General features: G+C 50.1%; 5 protein-coding genes across 5 annotated transcripts; 2 read left to right on the forward strand and 3 right to left on the reverse strand.

The window, feature by feature from the left end:
- Window positions 1-603: 603 nt before the first annotated feature.
- On the reverse strand, window positions 604-1,609 carry ACET3X_000367 (uncharacterized protein; the record flags this gene model as incomplete). The annotated part of the gene is made up of 2 exons (XM_069447654.1): window positions 604-1,256; window positions 1,315-1,609. 2 exons carry the CDS (start codon window positions 1,607-1,609, stop codon window positions 604-606), a joined length of 948 nt encoding a protein of 315 aa, XP_069310609.1.
- A 3,329-nt stretch (window positions 1,610-4,938) lies between these two features.
- Window positions 4,939-5,557, forward strand: ACET3X_000368 (uncharacterized protein; the record flags this gene model as incomplete). Its single annotated transcript, XM_069447655.1, has 2 exons — window positions 4,939-5,002; window positions 5,061-5,557. The coding sequence occupies 2 exons, from the start codon at window positions 4,939-4,941 to the stop codon at window positions 5,555-5,557; spliced, it is 561 nt and encodes a 186-aa protein (XP_069310610.1).
- A 231-nt stretch (window positions 5,558-5,788) lies between these two features.
- On the forward strand, window positions 5,789-6,607 carry ACET3X_000369 (uncharacterized protein; the record flags this gene model as incomplete). Its single annotated transcript, XM_069447657.1, has 1 exon — window positions 5,789-6,607. One exon carries the CDS (start codon window positions 5,789-5,791, stop codon window positions 6,605-6,607), a length of 819 nt encoding a protein of 272 aa, XP_069310611.1.
- Window positions 6,608-6,711: 104 nt separating this feature from the next.
- ACET3X_000370 (uncharacterized protein) lies at window positions 6,712-8,389 on the reverse strand (the record flags this gene model as incomplete). The annotated part of the gene is made up of 3 exons (XM_069447658.1): window positions 6,712-7,275; window positions 7,326-7,946; window positions 8,003-8,389. 3 exons carry the CDS (start codon window positions 8,387-8,389, stop codon window positions 6,712-6,714), a joined length of 1,572 nt encoding a protein of 523 aa, XP_069310612.1.
- A 3,294-nt stretch (window positions 8,390-11,683) lies between these two features.
- Window positions 11,684-13,384, reverse strand: ACET3X_000371 (uncharacterized protein; the record flags this gene model as incomplete). Its single annotated transcript, XM_069447659.1, has 1 exon — window positions 11,684-13,384. The coding sequence occupies one exon, from the start codon at window positions 13,382-13,384 to the stop codon at window positions 11,684-11,686; it is 1,701 nt and encodes a 566-aa protein (XP_069310613.1).
- Window positions 13,385-13,664: the final 280 nt, after the last annotated feature.

A 13,664-nucleotide genomic window follows, 5' to 3' on the forward strand; every position in this document is an offset into this window, starting at 1 on the left:
TATCACTCCCGCGCGTCCTCAAGTATGGTTTGGCATTGCGAACCAGACGACCGCAAGCGATCTCGCGACATGTGTTGCTTACTCGCGGTTGAGACATCTTCGTGTATGGCTTGAGGGTGCTTCGTGTGTAATGGAGATATGAATTGGTCGTCTCAGTAAAATGTCACCAATATCGTGGACTGGAAGAAGGTGAGGCTATTCGAACGGTCTAGGGAGATTCGTACTCAGGCCGACCGTTTGCATGAGACCTTGCGGTCGCAGTGAACAAGGATGTGGGTCTCTCAATTTCACACTGCAATTACGATGCCAATGCGAACTATACAGTCGCAGGCGCTTGGAATCTCGACAGAACTTGCAGTCACCATCGCGAGGAATGGGATTACATACGTGGAGATTTGGGAAGAAGAGCTCATGTTGGTGCCAGGATCATCTGGGGCTAAAGAGCGGCATATGGTGCTCAAGAGTTTGGGTATCATGATTATGCTGGTGTCTAAACTACATCCTCTCGAGATGAACATCTTCACAGTTCTACCTGCCCTCGAAACCCACTCGCTCAAGCCTCAAATCAAGCCCGTACGTAAGGTAACCATCGATCAGCATCACTCAAATGCTTTGCAACAAAACGATCCCTTCATGACCCGAGACTCGCTCCAGAGCTTTTGTGATCATGTCATGCCCGGCGCCAAAACATGCTCGGGCGATGAGCTTGTGGTGTGTCTCCGTGTAGTGGTCATCAATATCCTGGCGATCTAGGTTGGTCACCAGCGACCGGAGACTGGTCTCGATGGAAGCCACAATCTCCCTCTCGAAGTCTGCCCACTTCGCCTTGTCTTTGTCCAGTAGAATCCTAGGTCCTCCAAGCGCAACCATCTTCGCGTAGAACTCGTTGTTGACTGTTCGGATGATCGCCTCTGCCCTGTAACCCTTATTCATACCGATTCGGTGTAGCCGATCGAGTTGGGTTTTGTAGGCACCACCAAGCCGTGTGGAGGATCGTGGTCGTGCAGGATAACTACAGACGGCGTATATTCCCGCTGGGCGAAGGTATTGAGCCGCAGAAGCGTCAATGTACGATCCGTCTTCTTCAACGAGTCCGTCAGATTGTGGGTAGGCGCCGGAGTCGAGGATCTTGAACATTGTGTGGATAGGTGCGACCCTCTTCTGCTCCCAGTTGATGACATCGATACAAACGACGGGTTGGGTGGCGGAGACGTCGTTCAAGTCTACTTCTTCGACTGTGATCGGGAGGTGGAGGTCTAGACGGTGTCTTGTTAGCGGTCAGGGTTTACTGTTTGCGACTGGATTTCGACGCACCCTCGATCAACCAAGCCAGGATACCAGCAAAGATCTTGCACACGAAGACGCAATAGTTGTGGGATCTCAAAGCGTCCTCTGCATCAATGGAGGTGTATCCAGTTTGCTGAGCAACGAATTCGTCGCCCAAGTCTTCTCTGTGGCAGTAGAACAGATGTAGTTCGTTGTTGACCGTCTCTTGACGCAGAAGTACGCGGGGATCAGCCACTCTAGTGACGAGTGTGAAGATCTCGATCACAAGTGTGAATATGCGATTGATGGCATGTCGCTGTTGCACGGCTTGCGGATTGCTCATGTTGAAGCGTATTTGCTTGTCGTGTTTGTGTAGGATAGGAAGGCCGCGGCGAAGAGAGTGTCGCAGTGATGGTTCTTTCAAGGTTGGAAAGTGTCTTGGGCTCAAAAAGGTCGAACGTGTGTGCGGGGTGTGTCGGAAGTGAAGGAGAGCTATCGACCTTGGTGTTTTGATCTCCCAGCGACTGGACCTCCCCACGCCATATTGCGAAACTGGCCAACCATATTATTCACGTTCACTTTCTCTTGTCAACACACAAGTCAGGCAGCTAGAAGGCTGCATTTTCGTTGCATCTGTTGACCGCAAACACCTTAGATGCCCGTCTGAAAGGGCGGTGGGGTTTGATGGCCCGATGCGCAAGCTTTCAGAAGGCCAGCCACGCCAAAATCTGATGAAGCGAGTCTACAGATCGAAAGCGAGATTAGGCAAGCTATTAGAAGAGAATAGTTGGCAAAGACTACGCGATCCTTACGGGATGCTCACGTAGAAGAGCTGGAGGGCCACCACGAGTTGTCACTTCACGCGCTGGTACTCTATATAGCTGCGGCAGGATGACCGTATGCAAAAGCCGGACAATACCTGACTATTGGGTCTTGGATTAAACTATGAAACAGAAGATTTGATGCTTCTAACTAAGACAAGCGCGGCCGACACGAAATGAAGGCAGTGAATTTCCAGTTTGGCAGATCTGCTGATGAGCCACGGGGTTGTAAAAATGGATGTATCTCAACCATACAAAGGCTGCGAGGCTCTCAGTAGTGCAATTAGTTGTTCTCTAGGATATGTGTTAGCTTTCCTGGCCCATGTTGCGATGGGAAACAGGTCATTGCGCGCACTGTCACCTGGCCAATCTCCGCACCCCCGCCACACAACTCCTACAGGTGAACCTGAAAAGCAAAAAAGATTTGCTCCAACTCCCTGTCATGGTCAGTGATCGAAGCAAAAAAAAGATGCCGTACCGCGGCTTTATACTCCTTGGAGATTCGCACTGTTTGAAAAGAGATTAGCGAGTTCTTGAATAAACGCAGGACGCGGAACGCTTGCACCAAACTATCTAATACATAGTACACACTCTGGTTAAGCCTAGTAGTGGTGAGATGAAGAGCAATTAAGTGTAATATATAGTCAAAAAGGTATCTGTTGGTATAGTGGGGTATGAGATCTAGTGACCGCCTTCGCGAGGATGAACGACGGGAGCCTGTACGAACGCCAAGCTCGTGTGTCTTGTAAAGTTCACCCTCCTCCCTTTAGGATCTTCCATGATTTTGGCACGGATCTGGTGCTGTTTGCACCAGTATTTGGTATTTATCTCGTCAGTGAAGACACCATCTGCCTGGCAGCGCTTTTTGACCTGTTAACGAGTTTGCTTCTCCATACGAATATGTGATCATCACCATCGCAGATTAATACTCAAGGCATATGCATTCATTCATTCATATGATTTGCGTGCATGATATGGTTTAGTATGCATCCAGTATCCATGCTGCATCGTGGATTTTCTGTACATCGATACAGAATCATCGTACGGAATTGTTTATGGTGCAGAACAATCACGCGCACAGTTCTTTGGTAAAAAATGCGATAAACAGGAAGCATGCCATGTTCACGAAGGTCTTGACATGTAGTCGTACGCCGTTAAAGACTGCTCCAGGTCACATAAGCTGTCGCGCGACTTGCTGCCGGCAGCGCACTGCCAATCGTATGACAGCAGTCCGGAACCGTATCTTACTGAAGACGTGACATCCAACATTATCGTATCTGAAACCACCAAAGCATTGTATTCCACCACGTTTTATAAACCCTCCCTTGCATGCGCTCGTCCGACCGTCTCCAAGCATGCGCGCTGATCACTCGTGTACGTCGAGCCTTTCCAGCCCGCTGGTAAGAGGCAAAGCGTGTTATCGCTGTTTCTTTGGATGGCGCGGATAGGTGGTAGTGACGACTGCAGGACGGGTGAGTGGGCAGTAGAGTGCAGGGACAAAGTAGCCTAAGACATGTCAGTTCGCGGCTCCTCATAATCGTTTAACTGTACGTACCTTAGCTGCGCTCCCATGTCTGTTCAAAAGGTTCCGTTCTTGAAAAGAGACTATCTGAGTCGTTTCCAGCGTCCATGTGTTGCTTGTAGTCCGCAGCCACGCCGAAGTGCCACCTATTGTCATAATGTCGCAGAGGTCCTCGAGCGCCGGCGCTCAGCCATCTCCTTCATGTTGTATCTGACAAAGCTCCACTTGGCGTACGACCATGTCGTTGTGATCCGCCTCGATGAGCTCTGCGCCAATGGCAGCCAGAATCACCTCGACCTTACCTGCCTTTTGGGAAACGAGAGCGAGGAGAATAAAGGGACTTTCGCCTTGGAGGAGATCTAGCTCATGCATGAGGTTGCAGAGCTTGACCTGGAAGTATTTGAATGCGATGTTGTCTTGGCCAGGCCGATCAAAGTACGTTTGTTTCGGCATTTGGATCGACGTCGTTGGCAGTGTGGAATAGAAAGTGGTATATCCATGCAGTCACACTGTATGTTCGGGCGCCGAAATTCGTATTGATATGGAGAGTTGTCTTGGTGCGAAGGACGCTGATATGGCCGTCATCCTTTGGCTTGATCCGACAAGCCTGTTCGATTGCTGCAAGGGCGGCGGGATAGTCTGAGTTCGAGCTTCCTAATTCTGGTCTGGTATAGTAATCATCGTACAAAGACGTACGGCTCGCTTGTCAGGTTGCTGGCCGATATAGCCATCTTGAAGTTGACTGACCTTTGTTCCCCTAAGAGATCTCTGCCGTACTGTTTTGCGTAGTCGACCAGTGCAGTTTCCATGACCTGCTTCTAGCTGACCTGATTCCGCACGTCGTCGTGACGAGCAGCTTCTCAGGGCGACTTTGCAGAAAATTCTGAAGATGACGCCAATTTTGTGTGAGGGACTTGGATAGAGGAAGCGTTTCGGAGGAGCAAGGCGCTCGCGCTTCCGCGCTAGCAATATCACCCAAACACCCACACTACGAGCACAATTGACACCAACTCTTGTTACCCCTCCCTTCTTTCGCGTCATATCATATCTTCTCCTAAAGCTATGGCTACCAATCCACATGTAGTCAGCATGCCCGTCACCGCACCTCCCCCGCCCCTTTCCCTTCGCGAGATCCTTCTTGTACACCTCGTCGTATTCCAAGAGGCGGTCTTCAGCTACCATGTCCATGAGTTCAGCGTTGTCGAATGTCTACAAAGTGTTCTCAAGACACTCTTTCCGGTACGCCTGATTGCGTGGAACAGAGAGTCGACACCGAGGCGCCCCGACATATCAAAAATCAACACAGATCGTCAATATCGCGCTTCGATAATGTGGATGAAATGCGATACCTTCTGCGCCATCATGCAGCCTTTCGTAGATCAGCACCTCGACAGTAAGATCCCCAGACATATTACGAGTTGCGCCGTCGACTACTAACTGACCATTGACAGAGCTTCTCGGCCTCAGCAACCCGACTATATGGACAAGTTTTCGTGCCGTACCCGACCTTCTTCTTCTTACGGAGGTGCAAGATTTTGACGACCCACCCGATCACTCCGTTTTGATGATTACCACCGACAGTCACGGCGAAAAATACTTCTTCGATGGTACTATCGATCAATACGGATGGGACTGGCGGACAAATTGGCTCATGACTGAGAAAGAGCTTATGGAAAGCCACATAGACCTGAGTCAAGTCCCGTGTTTTCAAGACGACGACTTCGAAGATGTCAAGGCTACTCGTGCGGTGGCAATGGGCATGGACAACGAGTACGGGTACTGGGCTATCGCGAGTAGGCGTATGGAGCAGATATTCCGGCAGATAGACTGGGATGCTCTACGTGGATGTGCAGAAGGCGAGATCGAAGAACGGATCCGCCTTCTGAGCAGGGCCAGCTTTGCGGGTGCATTTGAGGAGACAATGGCACAGCAGGACACATCTTTGTAGCCTTGCCAAAGTCAAGGTACTGCTTGTATCTCCAAAGACAATACGAATTAGTTCTCTTGAGTCTCCATCCCGGTGAAGTAGTCAGTGAAGCCGCTTTCAAATTTGCAAGGGTGCACCGACTTACCACTAGCGCCTAATTCAAGATGCATCGTCGCCGTCCCTCCATACTCTCACAATCTCCAGAACAACATACCCTCGAGCAGAAGCCGTCCTCTTACTCATATATTCATCATGGCATCAGCCACACCCACCACAAACGCATCATCTCTGTCCCTGAAAGAGGTCTTGCACGTACTCCTCGTCTGCTTCCACGCCGCCGCCGATGCCTTCCCAAGATCCTTCCCCGTATACGCACTGGAGTTCCGCCACCCCTCATTTCCAGTCCCGATTTGGAAATATTGGTTGATGGAAGACCTGGAGTTCAGCCCGCCTGACGTCGAAGACTTCAGTCGCTGCACATTCCTGCCGCCGTGGCTGAACGACGTGCTCACACGCTTAAACATGTGCGACTGGTTTTGCCTGGTCATGGAGACGGAAGTGAACAGACTGGTCGGCAAGCTATTCGGCGGAGGTGCGCAGTGGTTGATGTATTGGCCAAAGATCGACCGCCTCTTGACTTGGTACGGAGGTGCAAATCAGCCCATAGTGCCAATACACTCCGTACTCTTGGTCGAGACAGGCGATGGCAGACAGATGATCATGGACGGCACCCTAAGGCAATATCTTTGGGAAGCATCGACTTGGCTTCAAACGCGTCAAGAGTGGAGTGCTAAGCGCTTGGCTTGGTCCAGTGGTTGGTCATACCCTTTGCAGGAGTCCAAGGACTCGGTAGAAAGTGCCGCAGCAGAAATGGCACGCGGGTATTGGGCCTTTGCCTTCGAGCAGTTGAAGAAACTGTTCAAAGAGCTGGACTGGGAGGAATTGAAGGGTTTGGAACCAATCAAGCGTCTCGAGCACGTTAAGGAAATGGCCGAAGAAAAGCTCACTGGATTCGACGAATGGGCATCCAAGTCTGGAAAGAACGACGGGGGTAGAGACTCGGGGACATAAACACATGTATGGGAATTGATGAGGATGACCATTGGTCAAGAAATGGATACCTACGTGCGGAGCACTCGAACGCTGATCGAATACAACGCTCGATTCCTGACTTATCAAGCTGTTGGTGCCCACTTGCTCTTCTTTCTTATTCGTGCACCGTAGATGTAGAAAAGAATAGGAACAGGAAGGAAGACTACACAAATGAACGCCAAAAGACTACTCGCCCAAGGTACACCAAGCTTATGGTACATGGCATGCGTAAACAGTGGGAAGAAAGCACCGGCGAAAGAACGAATAAAGGTGTTGACCGCGATAGCACTGTTGGAGTAGAATCCGTAGCAGTCGATGAGGTAGCTCATACCTTGCCAGAAAGGCACCATGCAGCCAAAACCGAGGAGAGCTACTGAGAGCACCTGTGGTACCCAGATAATGCCGGGATCACTGGTCCAGGCGAACCAGAATAGACCGGCTGGAAGCGCAATAGCTCCTATTATCATAGGTGGTAAACGTTCCTCTGGGATAATTTTGCCGTGCTTGTGGAATGCGCGAGTAAAGTTTGTGGCAGAACTATAAGCGATGCAGCCAGCGCCAAGCAGAATGCCGACTATGAAGGCACCAAATGGCAGTTGCGAAACACCTAAAGACCATCCTCGTTCTTCGTAAAATGATACCGGGAACTGTTGGTTGTTAGACTTTGATGGCAACAACCAAAAGAATGAATACTCACTGCTTCGAATAGCAGGTAGACAATGCCGTACAAGAAGCTCATGTAGGCTGTCACAAGTGCTAATATTGGTTCTTGGATGAACATGATGAAAGGCCTCAAGAGGTAAACATTAACAACCTTGTCGATTGTCAACTTGTTCTCATCGGCTGCAGCGTGATACTTGTCGTTGCCTGTCTCAGTTCGTAACCTGGCGGCTCGCAATTGCAGTATTCTGGCGGCTGAAGTCTCCGGAATGATGAAGAAGCCAATAGCTCCGAACAGGCCGGCCATTATCAAGGTAATCCACGAAGTCCATCGCCATCCAAGGTGTGACTCCGTGATGAAGCCACCAGCAATGGGGCCTGCTACCGGGCCGGCGAATCCACCGGCGGCAAATACACAGATGGCATAAGACCTAGGGATGGGATCCCACAAGTCTGCAAGAGCTCCACCTACGACGGCCAGAGGCGCAGAGGCGAAGAACCCACCGAGGAATCGACCAACGCATACCGTTGCAATGTTCTGCGCAAGGGCTACTGGGATCTGAAAGATGGCAAATAGTGCGAAGCCGAACATCAGGGGAGGCTTCCGGCCGAGCACCTCTGACATTGGCCCAAAGGCAATTGGGCCGAATACGAAACCCTGTAACCGTGTGTTAGCTACCGAGCTGCCGATCACTGAGGAGTGGCTTAACGTACCAGGACGAATAATGCTACGCCGAGTGTGGCTGTGACCAGTTCAACATTGAACTTCTCCTGGACAACACCGATATTGACGCTAAATATCGAGCTGGCAAAGGTGACTGTGAAGACCATGAGGCCCATGGAGATGGTGATTCCCCATCTTCGTTTTGGCGTCCAGTTCTTTGGATTATCAGGGTCGTTCGGTCCATCGAATTCTACAAAGAAGCGCTCTGTTTCTGTTAGAGGTGGCACGGTGCTGCTCGAAGCTTTCTCCAAGTCATGTGTAGTGTCTTCTTCGCTCTTTCTGTAATCGTCCTCTCCTGCATCTGGTGTTGGTTCTGGAACCGGCTGGGGCTGCGCCGATACCCGTGTAGGCTGGAGGCCTATGCTGGAGTCTGCCATAGCGATCGAAGCAGTTTGAGAGTCGTCGATACGGGTTCTTAGCTACTACGACGGGAGACTGAGTATTTGTATCATGTCCGACTTGAATCAGTAGATGGAGTTATTCCCGGAGTTTGGAGGGATTTAACGATAAGCAAGCGACGATCTTCTGCAACCGCCTCCTTGACCCACCTCCAGCGCCTCGCCATCTAAGCGAAGGGCAACTTGGCGTTTTGTTGCGCGTTTGATGCTGTCGCGCCATGATGAGGCTCCTCGGCTGAAGTGCCTGATCGCGTAGGTCTACGATGGAAGGATGGCGTTCTGAGCAAAAAGGAGTTACCGCGTCATCGACTCATTGAGGCGCTTTTCCTGAAGCTGATAAGCGCAAAACCAATAGTGGGCCGCCTTTTCCGGGCGCCCCACCAACCTTCATCCGACATCATCTCAGTCAGCCCTTTCGTACAACGTGACAGAGCAGCTGCGCCCTCGTACATCTGTTCTCGTAATCCAGGGTGCGTATTACGCTCGCGCTTCGTAAACTAGCTTGACGCGAGCTTGTTGGAGAAAATGAAGGATTGCAATTCACAAGCCGAGGCAGCACAGGCATCCGCGCAAAATTCGATAGATGGCAACAGACTGTGGCGATGTCATGGATGATGTCTTTTTGATGCTTACTATCAGCATACAGCATCCGAATGTTCTCTTTCCGGAATCAAATTTTTCCAGTTCACCCAGCTCGGAGTTCACTACACTGATAAGAGCAGGCAGGACGTGAAATGTTTTCGACAACATCTACGAAGACCCGTATTTCGACGGACCGCACACCTTTGGGGCGTAGACGTGCGGGGATCTTTATTTCAGGGTCGCCCCATATGTCATTCTCAACACGCGCTCCGCATTCTCAATGACCTGCTACCCATCTCCGACGTCGACGGCCCTACGTGTCAGTCTGGCTTCACCACGCTTCTTCATACCAAGGAAAGATACCAGCAAGTAGGCTCCTAAACGGGAGATTTCAATGTTAGAGTAGCACACTGAAATGGTGATCGATACCAACAAGGAGAAGGGGATGGGTCCGGCCGGTAACCCCTACGTACGGTAGCAAGAAACACGTCCTTGCAAGTCCGGGATTATAATTTCGAACCACAGAGTTGGATGCGCAGGGGTAGAAGCCGACCCGATTTATGGCTGGAGATACTTCATTGGGGCCTTGTTTGCACAAGAATACTCTTGGTCTTCTATCTCATGAACCTCTGTGTCTATCCTGGCTATTGTGTCCTCCATACACCCCGGCTGTAGCTGAAGATCTCCAGGACTCGTCTCTTTATCGGACCGGCTTGCCTCAAACCCCCATTCAGCATTGCCGCTGAACCACTCTTGCTTTCTTCTGATACCGGGTTCACAGTCGTTCGTCCGAATCATGCGCTTCAACCCTTCCCACGTAGCATGGAGTTAAGAAGCCTCTAGTTCCGGGAACTCACCTTTGAGTTTGAGAAAGAGACTCTGATAAGTGCGCTGATACCATCCATCCTCGACCAGGATGTCGCACGCGTCGAGCTCCTTTTCGATGCCTTCCTCAGATCCAAGAGCGAGTACGAGGAGTAAGATCCAATTGTGTCCGTGTAACGTGTGAGGCGCCTCGTGTATGATTGATCTGACGATACTTTCCCGTTCTGTCTGATCTAGGGCCAACAGGTTCTCGGCACTTCTGCCTTCCAAGTCATTGGAGACACTTTCGAACATCAGTGCTGGAAATATCTCGGGCCCCTGCCGCGGGATGTGCACTTCGCTTGATCTTGGAGGGAGAGAAAGAGGATCGATGAGTCCTATAAAACGCATTCTGATGCTACTGAGATCTTCTCCTTGCCTCGCAGTTAGGCTCGATGGTTCCTCGTGGTAACTGAAGGCAGCTTCAAGTACTTCGGATACCGTCTGAAAAGAACACACTCTAGCTTTGTTCCAATCCTCATGACCATAGAAGCTATAGTCGCCCGCTCCGCATATGGACCAGCAGGAAGGAGCCTTCGCTTGTAGCAAGATTGCCTCAAGCATTCGCTCCTCAGATAAAGGACTGGACGTGCTATCAACAACAGCATTGTCCAGCGTCGCTTCTTGAAGTGTACTAGGAGCTGACTTATTGCTCTTTGCCACCGTACTCATGTTATCCCTAGATCCTGTAGTCTTTCCAGACCCAGTGCTCTTGCCCTTCGCATATACCGGTGTAGAGTATCGAGCTTTGCCAACCTCTTCCCATTGCCGGTCAGTGACCCCGTAGAGTGGGTTTACCTTATCGGAATCGGTCCGAATCAGGAACATATTGAATCGACTTAGATGGCCCTTGATGTCCAGATTCTGCCCTAGCATAGAAGCTCTGTTCTCTAGGTTGGACCAGGTGTTCTTCGCCTCTTTCAAGACGCGTTTTGGCCAATACCAGGTCCCTGACTCTAACAGGTCTCCGGAAGCTTCTGAATTCTCTTCTTCGGTACGGGGGGACTTTCTTATCGATGAGGTTATTAGGTAGTTGTAGTTTGCCTTCAGACTACCCCATCATCTTACAGCGATGATATCTCCATTCACGATTGGATCGTTTGTGTTCGGCATCGAGTCTTCCAGCCAGAGCCTTGCCATGTCGATGGGAACCGTGATCTCGTCTTTGCTTGTCGAATCCGTGCTCCCGCTAGAGTCCGTCGTGGTTGTCTCGGGCTCTAGTTGTAGCTCATCACTTTGGCTGGACTCCGCTGGTTGCAGGTCGTTGGTTGACATATCGTGTCTAATATCTCAGATTTGATCCAAAAAAAGGTGAAAATCAGGAATAGATCTTCGCAACACTCTCTCATTCTTGTATCACTTTCGGGTGTGCTATCCATCATGCGGCAGACCATCTGTGCTGATCATTTCAAGCTTGCTATACGTCACGAGTGCCTTCATCAAGTTCAAGGTAGCTGCCTAGGCTGTTTAGATGATATTCTACGTTCTGAACATGAAGTGACAGCTATCATGAAAAGATCTTTTTACAAAAGTACAAAACCTGACATGTCACACAAGCCATGCCAGTAAAGTACAGAAGGCTTGGCGAAGGCATACGCCGGCACCTGATGGCGACGACAAAACGTAATCACGACAAAGTGAGCCAAAAAGCAAGATAGTGGTTACTCATTGAATGGTGATCCAAGAGGCGGTAAAATATCTGTATCGATTCTGAGCTCGCATGCTTCGTACTAGCTCTGACATATACACAGACCGGAATCTGTCACCACTCTACATCCCCATTCCCACACTCTCGGACTCGTTTATCTCTATCCTCATTTCGGACGATCAGGAGACCTTATCAGTCTCACTACATCCCATATCCATGTCGCTCAATGTAGGTGAATAGCCACCATCAGCCACACTACCGTCAACTCCCACATCTGAAAGAACCGGTTCCTCAACACCCGGCGAAAGGTGATCTGGATCGTAAGACGGCGAGCGCGGCATAGGATAATCGTCGATACCCTCACCGTCCAAAGGCGGACCTGGCTCATTCCATTCCTTTCCTGCGTGCATCGTGTCCTTGAGTTTTTCAAAAGCAACGAATATCTCGGAGTCGTCCGAATCAGGGAAGCATTCGTCTTTGAGTTCCAGGAGAAGCCTCCGTCGACGGCGAGTATAAAAATTCGGACTGACAATGATGCTGACATTATCTAGGCCGTAGTCAAAGTCTTTACGCGTCAGTATAGTGATGAGCAGCAGTAGTACAGGACTAGTTTTCTTGAGCGTATGAGGAGCATAATCGAAGATAGGTTCCACGAATGATTTCCTATCGTCGTATTTCATGTCGAGCAGTGTCTGACAAGTAACTCTTTGGAGATTCTCGAACAGGACTTTGAACACCTTAGTCACAGGAATACCGGGTCTTTGATGGCCACGTTCGCGGAGTACTTGAGCCTGCTTGTCGGCACTTTTAGGATCGACTATCCTGTTGAAGAGTAAGCTGATGTTTCTGTAAGCATTCGTCCATTTTCCTGACGTGTTCTGGAATCGCTGGCTTTGCTCGAAGAATTTGAGAAGAACATCCTGAGTTGTCGCCATACCCAGTGCCTCGGCAGCATCCTGATACTTTGGTCTCTCGAAGTCATAGTCTTGTGGGGAGACACTCCCCTTCCAAAAATCTTCATCTTGTGCCCGGTGCAAAATCTGATTGAACAACACCTCTTCAGTTATCTCGTCTCTGTAGCGTTCAGTATGATCAGAAGTATTGAAAGAGCCGTCTAAGGTCACAGTGTTCACTGGATCTTCAGAAAAGGCCGAGTTCGACTCAGCTATCAGATCTGGCGTTTGCGGTGCTCGCATTTCTCCCTGCCTTTTCTCTCCACCAGTCACGGCCGTCGCCAGATCTTGAGGTGAGCTATCGCAGATTGCGAAACGTTGGCTAGCCCTGCGAACTTGCTCATGCTCCACCTCCGTCTTGGCAGGATCAGCGGCCGGGCGACTTCGTGCGACATTGCCCCTCAAATCTTTCCATGCAGCGGTGTTGGCGTGTAGCGGGTCTACCTCTGGGCGTCCGATGGCAACCTCGAATTCAACATAATGTTTCATGGCTTCCTCATTAGCAACCTTGAAGATGCCAAGCTTGACGTTTCCTCTGGGTACTATCTTCTTACTCCATGGTTCCTTTGACTTCTTGTCGACTTGATGGATATCATCAAACCACAGCAGTGAGCTGGAGAGTAAATACTGCCAGTTGGCTCGCATGTATTTAGGTCTCCTACGAGCGATGATGTCCTCTATTTGTTTATCCTTTTTGGCCTTTTTGTACGCCTCCACGCAGCGAGCGTGATCTACTGGTGCTAGCCATAACTCTTCCAACGCGACAGGAACTATGATCTCGTCTGGGGTAGGGGTGTCTTGTTCGCTAGCTGGTTCAGGATCGACTACGATAGAAGTTGCTGGCAATTCCAGATCATCTGTCTGACTCGGTTCGTTCGTGGGGCTGTATTGAGGTGGTGTCGTATCGCCCGTCATTTTCTGATCCATGTCTCAAGACAGCTGGTAACCGAGTAGAATGATGAGAGAAAACAGCGACCTCAGCGACACCTTGGCTTGGCTTTATGGTTCTTCCAAATCGATAGCAATTATGATCCTGATCATGCGGAATGGTTGTACCCAATCGAGTGATCTATTTGCGGCCTGTTGGACAAACTGGATGCAAAACAGTCGAGATAATCGGACGTCCATACGGTCGGGCATAGTGTGCTTGGCTTAGCTCTAGACTTCTAGCGTTCATTCATGCTGCTCATATTGCATCGACGAAATT

Source organism: Alternaria dauci, chromosome 1 (assembly GCF_042100115.1).
Source record: "Alternaria dauci strain A2016 chromosome 1, whole genome shotgun sequence".
Classification (NCBI taxonomy): Eukaryota; Fungi; Ascomycota; class Dothideomycetes; order Pleosporales; family Pleosporaceae; genus Alternaria; species Alternaria dauci.